General features: G+C 44.1%; 1 protein-coding gene across 8 annotated transcripts in view; it reads left to right on the top strand.

Annotated features, from left to right (window-relative positions):
• Window positions 1-14,898, top strand: part of MSI2 (musashi RNA binding protein 2) — a 568,931-nt gene that overhangs the window by 470,354 nt on the left and 83,679 nt on the right. Inside the window, exon 11 of one of the 8 annotated variants that reach the window (XM_055001132.1) lies at window positions 4,016-6,532. The exons of the other annotated variants lie outside the window; for them this stretch is intronic. Within the exon in view, the coding sequence (XP_054857107.1) occupies window positions 4,016-4,056 (41 nt within the window). The 3' untranslated portion in view covers window positions 4,057-6,532. Of the gene's footprint in view, window positions 1-4,015; window positions 6,533-14,898 lie in introns of those variants that run through there. 8 annotated transcript variants of the gene reach the window in all.

Genomic DNA, 14,898 nt, shown 5'->3' with positions numbered 1-14,898 from the left:
TTCAGGAGAGGTTCAGGGCCTGTGACAAGCACAGCCTTGGGCTAGCTGCCAACATTTATTATTTATGTCATTTATGATCCCCCTTTCACACTGAGGCTCAAGGCGAATTACACAGTGTGAGATTAGTACAGTCAGTATCAAGGACAATTTCATAAACCATGCTATACGGTAAATAAACACAGGTTTACAAAGACATAACATTAGCAAGAATCCAATACAGAGTTGAAGAAATGCTGAAACAGATAATAATATGAATACCTTGGTGCTGGAGAATCTTCTGGGCCTCGGACACTGTGGCTGAAAAGCACGGAGTAAATAATGAAATCCATTGTGGGAAGGGATTTGGTAGTAAAGTGAGTAGCTCATTTGGATGTAAGTTTTCTATGTGCAGCGGGGCAGGTAATTTCATCCGGTCAGATTTACTGCCATGCTTTTGGGCAGTCCCATGGCCCTGTTCTGTAAGCAGATCTGTGAGTATAAGAGCATGCAGCCGAGGACCTTGTGATCCAATCTGGCCAGCTTTGGGGCTGCTCAAGTCCTGTGAAAATAAATTAGGGTTGCTGGAAAGAGCAATCATTGGAATGTGTCTCTTATCTATACCTCAAAAGTCTGGGATTGATAGGACTTCACTTTCTTAACCCTCGTTACGATGTGTCAGGAGGTTCATTATAGTGCAGGCCTGATGTCAGTTCTTATTACGGCACAGATGTGTCACACAACCTAAATATAGTATACTTCTGATGTCTGTGCTAAAATAAGATGGTAGAAGAAGTCAGCTCACCCCACAGCAATTATTGTCTCCCGTGCGTGAAAATAATGAAGTGTGCTGCTATTAAGCTACTCTTGCTAAGGGGACCCACTCATTATGTTTTAATATCAGTCAGGGTGGTTCTTGGGGGCTCTTTCTCCGCAGAGGCTGTTTTGCTTGGTTTGCTTTCAAAGCAAATGAAAATGCCTGTTGACAATGCATGCTAATGTGATATTTACTTCTGTCAGGTGAAACAAAGGCACAATCCACCTGTTTTGTTGTATGCATATGCTTCCATTATATGGGATGAGGTGGAGAAAAGATTTTTTTTTAAACTGTGGCTGTTTTGCTTCCTTCATGATGTCCCTCACTGTGACATGTTTGCTAAACACTTCGTGGATATAATCTCTGATGTCCTTGCCGGCTGACTTCTCTGGGGTTGACTGGATCTGTAAAAGTTTGACATATCCTTGGCCGCCTCTCATCACAAACTGCTTGGATGAGTTTCAGTTCTTAATACCTGAGGATGCAGACAAAGTCCTTTAAGGCAGACTGACTACCTGTGTTCCTTCTTTTTCCATGGCTGACACATTTATTAAAATACATATACCCAGGGCTTTTTTTCAGTGGGAATGCAGTGGAATGGAGTTCTAGCACCTCTTAAGAATGGTCACATGGCTGGTGGCTCCACCCCCTGATCTCCAGACAGAGGGGAGTTGAGATTGCCCTTGGTGCCGCCAAGCAGTGCGGAGGGCAATCTAAACTCCCCCCTGTCTGGAGATCAGGTTGGGGGGGGGCACCAGCCATGTGACCATTTTCACCGAGGGCAATTTAAACTTTAAAAAACTCCACCCTTGTTCCAGCTGACCCAAAGCGACATCATTGTGCGGTCTTGAGTTCCACCACTGAGTTCCACCACCTCTTTTCCCAGAAAAAAAGCCCTGCATATACCCCATCTTTTTATTAAAAAACTGCTCAGGATGGCTTACAATATTAAAATCCATACAAAATTGTTTAAAATAGATAGCAGCCATAAAAATATCAAAGCTCAGAAGACAGAGTTAACTATGAAGGGCCTTCTGGAATACGAGCAGTTTTAATTGATGTCAAAAAACCACAAGAGAAGGAACCGCCTGCTGCTTTGTGGGGAGCGAGGCATTTGAACAGCCAGGGCAGCTGCCAAGAAACCCCTCGCTCTTGCATGGGTTTCCACCAGTCAGATTTCTCTAATGATACTCTTGCAATAAGGCTTTCTCAGACAGCCTCAGTATGGGTGGAGGCAGTCTACTAGGTACTTTGGACCCACGCACAACATTTAGGTCCTTGAAGGTTAACACCAGTACTTTGTGTTTGGCCCAGAAGCACACTTGATCTCAGTGCAATTGGCAGAAGATGGGAGTAATATGTTTGTTGCAGCCAATCTCTGTAAGTACCTTGGCCCCTATATTCAGAACCAGTCAAAATTGAACCATCTTCAAGGGCAGCACCATGCGGAGCAGTCTACAGTAGTCAAAGCTGCATTTTACTAAGGCATATATGATATTAGCTTGCTGTGAAAGACTAACAGAAGACATCAGGCTTATTAGATTTATATCCCACTTTTCCAATAGTCATTTTCCAAAGCAGCTTAGACAGCCTTCTAGTGGGTACCTCTAACGGGTAGTTTCTGGACAGCAGCTCTTTGTAATTTCAGACCGAGGTTTCCCCCAGTCCACTCTATTTCAGATCTACACAAAATCTGTAGGAATAGCCTTTTTTTTCATTTCAGTACCATTATCATGCTAATGAAAACCCTGTTATAACTTCCCTTTTCTTCCAATCTTAGCAAGGCAGTACAATCCCTAAGCAAAGGTATTGGGCTGATTGAGAGCTAATAAATGGAAGCTCAGTCCAGATATGTGAGAATTGTTGTTTTGCTGGGGCACAACTAGATAACAGGTCAACTGTCTTCTCAAGACAGAGACACATTCTCCGTAGGGAAGGAAGTCCACAGCTTGGGGGTGCTTCTGGTCTCCAGTTTGCTGCTTGAGAGTGTCAGATGGCTGCTATGGCCAGCAGTGCCCTATTATTATTGTTGTTGTTGTTGTTGTTGTTGATGATGATGATGATGATGATGATGATGATGATGATGATGATGATGATGATAACTACTACTACTACTACTACTACTACCACTACCACTACTACTACTACTACATTCGATTTATATATTGCCCTTCAGGACAACTTAACACCCACTCAGAGCGGTTTACAAAGTATGTTATTATTATCCCCACAACAATCACCCTGTGAGGTGGATAGGGCTGAGAGAGCTCCAGGGAGCTGTGACTCACCCAAGCAGAGGAGTGGGGAATCAAACCCAGCTCACCAGATTAGAGTCCCGTCACTTTTAATCACTGCACCAAACTGGCCATCCCCACCAAACTGGTGCACTAAGCAAAGCTCTTTTCTGGCTTTGCTTAGTTTTCCAGCTATCTGCTGTAATGCACTCAATACAGGGCTGCCCTAAGAGAGGTTTCAAGAACCTCTTATATTGCACCTGACCTCTAATAGTAGCAATCAGTTGGTTTCTGGGCACATACCGGGTGCTTCTTCTCATCTTTAAAGTTCCACAGAGTCTGAGCAATACAATCCACACAATACTTGAAGGAACACTTACTCCAAGCCTTTCCTGTACTGAGAATGGTGGAGGCATATCTCTTGCAAATGCCCCTGCCATCTGAGGTACTGCAGGAGTCACCAAGGTTAGGAACTTCTTGCCCAGGGAGGTTCACTTGTCCATCTTCCTTTTTCTGTCTTTAGAAGCCAGACAAAATGTCCTTTTCCAAAGGGCATGTTGCCCACTGGAATCTCAAGGCTTGTTTATATGTTCATCTTGAAGTACTATTTATTAATTTCTTGCCTGAGTTTTTTTTAATGCAGAATTTGTTTTATGATGTAGCTTTATCACTTGAACTGCCTGATTTATAAACTGCTTTTTAATGTGTTTAGAAAGCAGGATACAAATGTAGAATAAATTAAAATAAATAAAATGCTATCTGTACAATAACTCCCGGAAAAGTTGGCAATAGGCCTTTGGTGGGCAAGTGGGAAAATATTCAGCACTTCAGTGGTTGATTTTAGATTCTCTTCCCCTCCCCTCTTTCAGCTTGAGTCTTGCTTTTGAAACCAATCACAATTGCTCCCTGTTCTGTTTCACTTTTTTAAGTTCTGGAATTTATCTTTTCAGTTTAATCTATTAATTTCTGTTCTTATTTCACTTTGCAGACTATTTGCCGATTTCACAAGACATAATTTTTATCAACTAGTTCTTAAAGATGCATAACAAATTAATCGGGGTTGGCTACAGTGCTAATGAGAGAGAGAGAGAGCCTGGGTGGCCCATACATTAATATAAATGTCCACTGAAAAAACAATGGCTGCTGTTACTGACTCCTTTGGCTGACTGGACTATTTTTTTCAAAAAGAAAATCTCCATATCTTTTTCTGGTTTTGATTTTGCTTTCTTTTTTTGTTTGTTTCTTCTTCTTTGTATGAGTTTTATCTTTTAATACCCACATGGAATGTAAATTACACTGGTGGTGGGGAGGGGCAAGATGGCATTGCCGTTTCTCACAAACTTTTAAGAATAATTTATTAGCATCCATTGAGATTTTTCTCTTGGCCCTTCCAGTTAGCATTCAGCTTTTACTGCTGTCCATCATGTCTGAGCCACAGCAGATATTATTGCCATTGTTTCGAACAACAGCTGTTATGGCTCTTAGACAAATGAGGAGGATGACTCTAATTTTCTAAGATACACGATCCAGGAATCATGACAATTAATCCAAGCAGCTTGCAACTGCATACTGACGTTGTCTCCTCCCTTTATGGAGCCATCTTTCGGAAGTCTACATGGTATTACCTCCCCTGCATCTCCACCAAAGTATGGGGTGCTGATTCAAATAAATAACAGAGAGCTCTGTTTGGAAACTCCGCCTGCACACACTTCTCAGTTAGGGCATTTGGGTGTGAACTTTATTTGCCAGTAAAATCATAAAATATGGCATGCATCATAGGGCCAAACTACATACTACTCTCAGCAAGGGGCTACTGCTGAAAATAGCAGCATATCTGTGTAGATCCTCCTCCAAATGCTTTGATGCATTTATCCATGTTGTGATCTAATCCAATGTGCACCACCAACAGCCAGTGGTGCAAAATAAGAGGAGAACTCAGTATGTTGCAAAGGAGGGGGAGAAATAATTCAACGAAGGAATGGAAATGGTAGCCCCACATTAAGCATACTTCCATCATAGTACTAGATTATGTTGGAACATTGATAAATTCTTTTTGCCTGCAAAGACATTGTTAGCATAAGCCTTAGAACCAAGTAAAGTTGCCAGGCACAATCATTTTGGAAGCTCTTCTGCACACAGTTTCGCACAGCTCCCATTCATTTGAGACAGCCCTTGGCATTTCACTTGTTGTCAACAGTAGACTTAGAACTAATCCATACAATCCTTATCTGCCTGGCGACACCTGACAAATTCTGTGTGTCTCCAGCTGGCCACAGTGCAAAGCACTTGTCAAATTGCTTCACCAAACCATGAGAGGACATAGTAGCAAGAGAAGTAGAAACCCGTATTTGCCGTGCTGCTGTCTGAAACTACTGCTTACTTAAGGCCAGCTTTGGAGTGTGTGATTGAACTGTGACTTGTAGCCAACTAACCACCAGTTCTTGTCCACCTGTCTGTTGTGTTCACATGTGATAAAAAACAGAAATTTGTGTCAGAAATTACAAGGTCACGGTGACTTTTGGATACTAAAAGACTACTGACAAAAGCAATCACTGTGAAACCATTTCCCAAGACATTCACACTGCAAACTCTATACCCCTGCCTAGCGTGCTGCTCTAGAAGTGCTCTCACCTCTCACTCTCACCTCAAGCAACCCAACCATGTCCTGGGAGGTATGGGAAAAGGGGGAAAGTGTGTAGCCACAGTTTGCCAAAAAGTGGAAGCAGTGCAAGGTTGCATCTGACTTGAGTCAATGAAGGTCTGTGGAACACTATCACTCTATAACACGGGAGTTTCTGTTCCCCATCCAAAAAACTGGTGTGCTGTTATTTGTGCTTGCCCTCTAAACTGCAGTTGGATACCATTACTTGACTGGTGCTTCTAATTCTGGTGTGGAGGGTGAGCACAAACCAGTTAGCCAGTGTGGATTTATCAGTGAACTATGGCACGGGGGTAGAATAGGAAGTCAGGGCCAACCCATGCCATGTCACTGCCTCTATTTAGCCCCCCCCCCCGTCTCTGTGTGTATCACTGTCCCTAGAGAACTGGTTTCCCAGCTGTGTGACAAAGGGCTCACTCCTGCACTTAAAAAAAAGAGAGAGAGAGAGAGAGAAGCTCTCCTACTCAAGGTCTAAGTTTGTGAGAAATTGGTTGCATGTAATGCATTTTTTCGTGTTTCTTTAATCCACATTTGTTTAAAATGTCAAAGTCTCTACAGACAGAGCTGTGCTGTTCATTTTATTGACTATGCTTAATGTAATAATTGTTTCATTTTTTTTAACCTTCTTTTACTGCAAGCTATGGCTTTTAAAACTTGTATGGCTTTTTAATTTGTTTTGGGGGTTTTGTTTTTTTGCTATGACTTGCTTTGCATTTGTGATCTTGTTCTAGAGTGCATGATTTTGCAGGCATTTTAACTTGTATTATTATTTTTACTTCATTCCTTTTAGTTTCTTTGTGTAAATAGCCCATCTGTGTTTTTAAGACATTTGTTTCCTGTAAGCAACTAAGGTAGAGAAAATGAATGATAATAAATTGTTACAATAGACCAGCTGTGTTTCTGCTGTTTTAGCTTGCCCTTTCAGTTTGGTTGCACCAAATAACCAGTACCAATAATAGTATGAGGAAAAATTAAATCAATCCGTTAAATGTTTAACAGTCTCCCCCCACTCCCATGCTTGAACTGTATCAAACAAAATTTTGCATTTTACTTCAGGATGTTATACTATTAATAAAAAAAGTCTGTACAAGAGTTACTAGAAGCATATTTGCTTCGTTCTTACAGCATCAAGATAGAAAGCATATGGATCATTCCAACTCCTAAGTGTCCTGCCTTTTATTTTAAAATAAAAGCAAGTTCTGTAGTCTTTGTGGGCACAGACATATTTCAGATAATGGGATAAGAGAGGAGAAACTACTAATGCATCTACAATCCACAACACGAAGCCTCTTGGTGTGGTTGGTGTGGTTCTCCCCATATTGTTTTGAGAACACTAGAAAATAGAGGTCTTCGGGGCTCATTTTGAGGGGGAACGCGTAGGAACGCAGTTCCAACAGTTCCCCAAAGAGGTCACATGTCAGGTGGTCTCACCCACCTGACTCTCGGCCATTTGGAGCCTGTTTTGGCCTGGATTGGGGCCGAAACGGCCCGGATTGGGCCTCTGACAGGTGGTGGATCACTCTCCTGCTCAGCAGTGGCCTGATCCTGACCATTTTGGACCACTTTACGGCCATTTTCAGCCCCTTTTGCCATTTTGGGCTCAATTTCAGCCCTGAATGGCAAGGACTGGGTCCAAAACAGCCAGGATAGGTGATGTCAGGGGGTGTGGCATATGCAAATCAGTTATGCTAATGACACACTTCCAGTGATGTCAGGAGGTGTGACATATGCTAATGAGTTATGCTAATGAGTTCAGCTCTTTTTCTATGAAATGACCCCTGGAGGTCTTCATGGGATATGCACACCTTACTGCACACTTTGAAAGGGGATGTCCAGTTTGTGCGTTGCATGTTCATCATGGAGGAAGGGAGGGCTTGGGAATTCGTGAACATTTTAATCAAACTGGAGTTGCTAAAGTTTGAGGACCACTGAGGTAAAATATATAGCTTGTGCCTCCTCTACAGTTTCACATCTAACAAAAAATACCTAAATCATGATCCACCTTACTGCTTTTGCCTGCTTCTGGCCTGCAGAAGCATCCTATATGATCGTTTAGACCAAGAGGAGTTCTACGATATCATGACCTGGTGATAACAATTTTTATAGCGTGCTCTAACACCAAACATCAGCATCTTTGGTCCCCTCCTTTGGCTGTCCCCATGGGCAGTGCCTCATTCTGCACTCACTTTGAGAAAAATGAACAATACCCGAGCAGTGGCTTTCATGACAAGCTCCTGTCCTCGAAGGGCTTGTCAGGTTACAGAAATATTTAGATCTTTTTGAAATTATGGGAAGTAGAAGATACAAGAACCAGATATGTTGCATGACCAAGGGAGATTTTCACTGCATTTGTTATCAGCTTATGGTTGAGGGGTAACAACAACAGCTCTGCCGCTGTTTTCCTTTTCTTAAGGCTTTTGAAGGTGAGGAATAAAGTGGACCCCACTTTTTAGCCTGAGAGTAACATATGAAAAGGTTAGCTGAGTATGTAACACCATCGTTGAGTCTGAGGGTGTTTCCAGGGGGAAAACAGAAGCTGGCTTTACATGTTCAATATCTAAGCAAAATATTGGAATGACTGCAACTTCTCACATCAGATCTTGGTTGTTTTGGCAGCTCGTCTTTATTCTTTCCCACTGGTATTGTGGATTGTAGAACCACAGAGAGGGGACCCTCCTTGAGCTGCCAGTTCTTGAAGCAGAACATTCAGGAACCTGGCTAATGCATGAGGGTGGATCCTAGAGTTGGCATGGGAGAGACCCTGGTGAACTGGAGACCAGTGGCTTCACGTGTGACTGTGGTCAGAGACCAGTCCCAAAATAAGCTTAGCGGAAACAGCTAGCCCTGAAGCATTCTTTTCTGGCCACAAGTCCAGAAGCAGTTTCTACTTGTTCCGCTCAGTTGGCAGTCTTAAATAGCCAGTTCTTAATTATGCACATTGTTACATGCCTACTTGGACCTAGGGTTGCCAGCCTCCAGGTTGTGGCTGGAGATTTACCAGCATTGCAACTGATCTCCAGATGACAGAAATCAGTTCCCCTGGAGTAAATGACTGCTTTGGAGGGTGGACTCTACGGCATTTATCCCCACTAAGGTTCCCAAGCTCCCAGGCTTTGTCCCCAAATCTCCAGGAATTTTCTAAGTCAGAGTTGGCAAATCTACATCTACTCCAGACACAACTTGGCTCCAAGCAGCCCCTCAACCTGCCCCATCTTTCTGTGAATCTCTTGCCTATTTGCAAAGCATAAAACTATTGTTTCCCTTTGCCACATTGTTTCCCTTTCCCTTATGCTAAGGAATTTATTGCACGCCCTCTAAAGTAGGTCTTCCCAGCTTTCCAAACTGAAATTGGGTTTGAATCCTGAGTAATATATTTAACCTAAAAAATCCTGATAATTCTTTTTGAAACTTTTCTGTAATCTCTTACTTAGTAAATCAGGTTGAAGTGACCAACAGCTAGATTTCTCCCGGTGCACAGGATAAAGTAAATTTAATTTGCCTGTCACAAAGTAAATTTAAATTTATTGAAACATGATCGGCATAAATAATCGCAATTTTTTTGTCCTGCAGTTTTTTATGTCCCTAAAATTTACCATAAATGATTAAATATAATAACAGAATGCATGTAAACATATAAATGTTCTCTTTGGAGGCAAAAGTGGGCTTTTTGTTTCTGTCAAGGAGACCCAGGTTTTCTGACAGTGATTGGTGGACGTAAGATATAAGGCTGAGAACCATTGAACTAGATGGCTACCTCCTCAATCTTAGCCATTCAAGCGGCATAAAATTGATCATAAGCAAGAATATGACACATCCAATTCCCATCCTGGAAATAATTTGCTGGCACTGCATGTTTTGAGCCAAAGGCTCAAAGCAAGTGTTCTGGTTCTTGTGACAATTCACAATGACCTTATAAGCAAGGAAGAGGGCAGCAAGTAGCCATGGACCACCTTGGCATTCCCTTCGATTTAGGACAGACCTGCAAGGGTGATTCATTCTGTGCCCCTCCCTTTCTTTGCTTTTTGTCATTGGCTTCCAGGCCTTGGTGTCATCCTATTTTTTCTGATCTCTTGCAAAAACTATAGCTTCTCAGAAAGACACCCAAGTGACCCTGGGACTTGGCACCAGGACCATCTCTTGACAATTCTGATTGCCTGGGCCCATGGAATGGATCTGAGCCTCCCACATGTTCATCTCAGCTTCCCTGCTTGCTGCCAAGGTGGGGTCTGCTGTCCCATAATTCTTGGAGCAATGGGCCAAACCAGATGATTTCCTAGTATCTTTTAAAGGTAGACTTCGAAAGAGACTTAACCTTTTTGCCTACTTACATTTCTACACATTGAAAATACACCTATTCTTGTACTGTTTTTAGTCCTTTACAGAGGGGAAAATATCGGAACTCTTCTTTTGTCTTTCAGGGGCTAATAATAGTAGGGAAACAGTTTCAATTAGAGAAAACAGGCAGAATTGTAATCACAGTCTAAACTAGGGCCTCATGAAGGTGAAGATCTTCAGCAATCATTGAGAATATCCAGTCATCTAGATCCCCCAAATTCTCCATAGCAACCACACAGGTGTATTGGTTGAAGTAACTTTATTAGAAATCCAACAAGTTCAGGGTGCTCAGACAACGGGATTGGCAGAAGTGATGTAAATGGGGTTGGTAGTGTGAGTTATAAGGAAGATTCCTGCCTTCAGGACAGTGACTGTTAAAGTTCAGGTGCGAAGGAGCCAGAGGGGTTGAAGGGGAGAAAATAGGTTTAGGCTAGACAGAGCAAAGAATGAAATCATCTCAGTTCTCAAGAAGGATACATCTCAAGCCGGCTACAGCCGGCATTCAAAGACACTTGCTCAAAGCAGCAGGGAAAGAGAAAGTAAATACTTGCAAGATAACTGACTAGCTTAGCATCAATAAGAAACTTCCCATGCCCTCAGAGGATCAGCACATAACACAGAATACATACATGGCAGATATGCATGATGACATATATGATACTTACCTGTTTTGACCTTCATTCTGTGCTGTAGGGATTCTTATATCAAGCACATCAAATTTGTGTCTAGGCTGATTTTTTTGGAACACAGCTTTAATTGATGGTTCAAACACAGAAAGGTGGGTTCACACATACAATTCTGGGTTGCTTTGGTTTGTGCCAGGCATCTCCCTGCGGTCACAGAGATATATTCATACAGGTCACAGGGACATGTTTGTAATAACAAGATGGCACAATAAAATTACAGGGGGAATGCTGAAAGATATACCTCTCACATATAGCTAGAATTAAAATGCGCAGAACAAAAGCAGCCTTGAACAAGAAATGTTACGGTTTTGGTTGCGGGCCCAGTGTCAAAAGGAATGAGGGGTAAGGGCAAGGTGATAGAAGACACATTTTGTGGAATTTATTATTTATTTTATTTATTTATTTCAAATTTGTATTCCGCCCTCCCTGCGAGCGGGCTCAGGGCGGATAACAACATATTAAAAATACAATTAAAATACAATTAAAACTTTGTGTTCATTAAAAACAACACATTTAAAACAGGATGGTGGACAGCCTTCACAGGGAGGGTTTTATACACCCCTTTTCTAGGCTGGCGGAGGCCCAGCCTCAGCCATATGCCTGGTGGAACAACTCTGTCTTGGAGGCCCAGCGAAAAGATAGTTGGTCCTGATTTTAGCAGACAGAGCATTCCACCAGGTAGGAGCCAGGACTGAAAAGGCCCTGGCTCTAGTCGAGGGGCCAGGGACCACCAACAGCTGTTTGTCCCCTGATCGGAGTGTCCTCTGGGGAATATATGGGGAGAGACGGTCCCGTAGATAAAGGCCACAAATTTTTTGGTTTTCTGTGCATGGATCCTTGGCACCACATGGGGTATGGATCCAAGCATTGATTGCCCCACCTGCCAGCTGATGACCCCTTCACCCCCTCAGCTTGCTTGCTGTGGGGGAAACTGCAGGATGACAGTAAGTGGGATGCCACATGGGCACAAACCTCTGTGTGGATCCCCTGCCACCTAGGAGTGAATATGTCTTGACAGCCCCCGAACTAAGCATGTCCCTGCCATGTGTTGTCTCTGAGATTCCTTCAGGGGATCCCCAGTTATGGAGAAGTTGGGCTCATAGGCCATGTTTCCCCTCCAAAAGGATCTGTGCCCAATGACAAAACTGCCATAAGAGGTGGGTGATGCCTTGCCCAGCCCCCACCAAAACTCCTATACCTGCAGCCAACACTGAAGCCCATCCTAAATGTCATGTACCCAAATATCCTGTCCCAGCTGGACAGGTGCACCCCATCTGGATGGAACAATGCCTCCAATCAAAATTAAATGTCTTGGTGATGGATCACCATGCCCGCAGCCAATTCCATAAAGTACCCCACAGCCTTGGCCACCTTTTTTCTGGCCACGTCAACCCTGTCCAGGCACGCAGCCCCACACCTAGAACATCTTTCCAGTAAGTCCAACCAAAAGAGCTGCATTGTTGGAAAGCATCTCATAAGAGATTCCAGGTCAGCCAAAATAGGCAATGTTATATCCATGCCCTGCCAGCTGCCAAGATCATTCTTTTCCTGCTGGACAGTTAGAGCATCTGGAAAGCCTTCTTTTCTGGCATGACAAAGCCCCATTGGCACCAAAGAGTCCCACTACATCCCTCTGACAACAATCTATGTGATGACCATGGCCCCATCCAGCTGTAGGTGTCTTCCCCATCCCAACAATGACAGTGTATGATGCTGTGTCCACAGATCCAAACAGATTTGTGCCAACCTGCAGAAGCTAAAAGGGAGGAGAGTCAGTGGAAAGCCCCAGCTCTGGATGAATATAAGATCTATATGATCCTGACTCCCACCTGCCTATGGCCTGCATATGGGAAGGGGGGAAGGCCAAGCTCTGCAGCAACAGTGGCCTGAATGAGTGGGCCTTGAATTCCTTGGAGGGGACACTGGCAGCAGCTAGACAGGACCTTAGGATTCAGGTAAACTGGAACCTAGTGAGTGGAGAACAGTCTGCATGAATGAGGAAAGGGCTGGTGGCAAGGTAAGCTGTAGTGGCTCAGACTGGGCATAGCAGGGCACCTGTTGCTGATTTCAGGGAGATATGCTCCCCCACTCCCTCTGATCACCTTGTCCTTAAGACAAGGTGGACCTTAGAATCAGACTATCCTAACCACAGGGCCCAGTCAGAAACATCCCGACAGGAATTAGCCACCAACTCGCCAATCCTGAAGGCCCTGTAGAAAGCTAGTGTGAATGTAGTTCCACATAACTGAGCCCTGAAGTCTGGCAGACAGGTGCTAGGAAGCTGGCATATGATATTGGCCAAGATGGGCTATGTGATGGGCCTGCAGGTGTCCTGGGAGCTAGGCATCATTCTTTTCCACCCTCTGTTGCCCAATGGGTGGCAAACAAGGTACAAGGGTCAGGAAAGCCATGTGTCTTGCTGAAAAAGGAAATGACTTCCAGGTGACTGCTCATAGGTTGGGGGGCGGGGGAAGCCCTGCTCTTTCAGGAAGACCAGGCAGTGCTAGACCATGGTCTCAGATGTAGGCCTCAGAGCTGGCCATGAATGCCAAGAAATTAGAGGCGGCAGCTGAGTATGCTCACAAGGTGGATGGAGAGACTGCTCTGAGTGCTCCCTGCATCATTGCTTGCTCCCAAGTTCCCTCAGTTCCTCTGGAAACTGGTCCAGGATGTGGCTTGTGGATCCTCTCCGTTTGAAAGCAATATAAGGTATCCATGATGCTGTTATCACTACCTACTACCTACTGGGCTGAGAATGAAGTGTTAGCTGATACACAGACCAGCACAACCTTGCATATGAGGAACATGACCTGCTCTGAGTGTGATGACTCCCTGTTTAGGACCCAAACCATGGTCTAGTTATCACACCAAAACTTGACCCTCTTATCCCTAAGCTACTCTCGCTGAATGACAAATGCTACCAGGATCGGAAAGATCTCTAAGGTTAGGTTGCACAAGATACCAGACCCCACCCATTGGTCGAGACATTTCTCGTCACACCAGCAAACCCCCCCAATAGACCCCAAAGCCCAGACTGCCCACAACATCAGACAGAGTACACTTGCAAGTCAGACCTCAAGTCCCATAGTCCTTGCCAGAGAGAAACCCCATTGAAACCAGTGAAGAAGGGAAGCCAAACTCCCAGGTCCTCCTTCATGCCTTTAGTTACATGAATGTGGGGCAGATGCCCCTGCAGTAACTCTGGCATGGCTGGTGCAGAAAGCCCTGCCAGGGGAAACAACCCTGCATGCAAATTTAAGATTCTTGATAAGGGATTATCACTCCTGAAGTGTACACTTTTGATGGGACAGGGCCTGATGGATAAGCTCCCGCAAGTTCTGCAGCTTGTCAGAGAGGAGGTGGGAACAACCCAGCACTGAATCTAGTTCAGTGCTAAGATAGACTAACTGGGTGGCAGGACCCTCTGTCTTTTCTTGAGTTAGTGGAATGCCTAGCTCATCAGCCAGAGCTTGGAATGTGCCCAAAGTGTTGGCACTGGTCATGTTGCCCACAGGGCCTATGATCAAGAAATCATCCAAATAGTGTATAACAGGAGGGCAGCCCTTGCAAGTCTAAGCAGCCCATTGCAAGAACATGCTGAAGATTTCAAAGGCAGCACAGGCATCAGAGCACCCTACAGGCATTGATTGCCTTGTCCACATTCCAGAGGCCGTTAAATATAAATTCTAAGAGAAAAAATTGCTTGCATGCACTGGCAGGCATCTGAAAGCTGACCGGACTTCGCACTTAGCCATAATGGTCCCTGTGCCACATGACTTAACTAGCTGGACAGCCTGGTCAAAAGAGGCATAACTCAGAAGAGGGGTGGCCTCATTAACAGATGGGCCCTGTGGGTATGAAAGGTGATGAATCAAGTAGTATCATCATCATCTTTATTGCATTGGCTTATAGGGGTGTGTACCCAAAAAAGATGTGGGTGTCCCACTTCAGGTTTACCCGAAGCAGGAAAACAATTAGTGTGTTTAAAAGCTTCAGTATGCTCCATAAAGATTCCAAAATCTTTACAAAGCGCACCGAAGCTCAAAGCAACCTTTTTCGAGCAGCTTGCAAGCAAACTTCCCGCCCACCACTTCCTTTCCCCAATGGGCAAGGGGAAGGGGAGGGGAAGGGGGCTCCCCTACCCATCAGGAGAAACAAGCAGTGCAGCATTTGAAAGCGCCTCTTTTTGTG

The sequence above is a fragment of the Eublepharis macularius genome, chromosome 17 (assembly GCF_028583425.1).
Source record: "Eublepharis macularius isolate TG4126 chromosome 17, MPM_Emac_v1.0, whole genome shotgun sequence".
Taxonomy (NCBI): Eukaryota; Metazoa; Chordata; class Lepidosauria; order Squamata; family Eublepharidae; genus Eublepharis; species Eublepharis macularius.
Note: the sequence above shows the minus strand (reverse complement) of the source record. Positions and strands in the feature narration are given on the sequence as shown.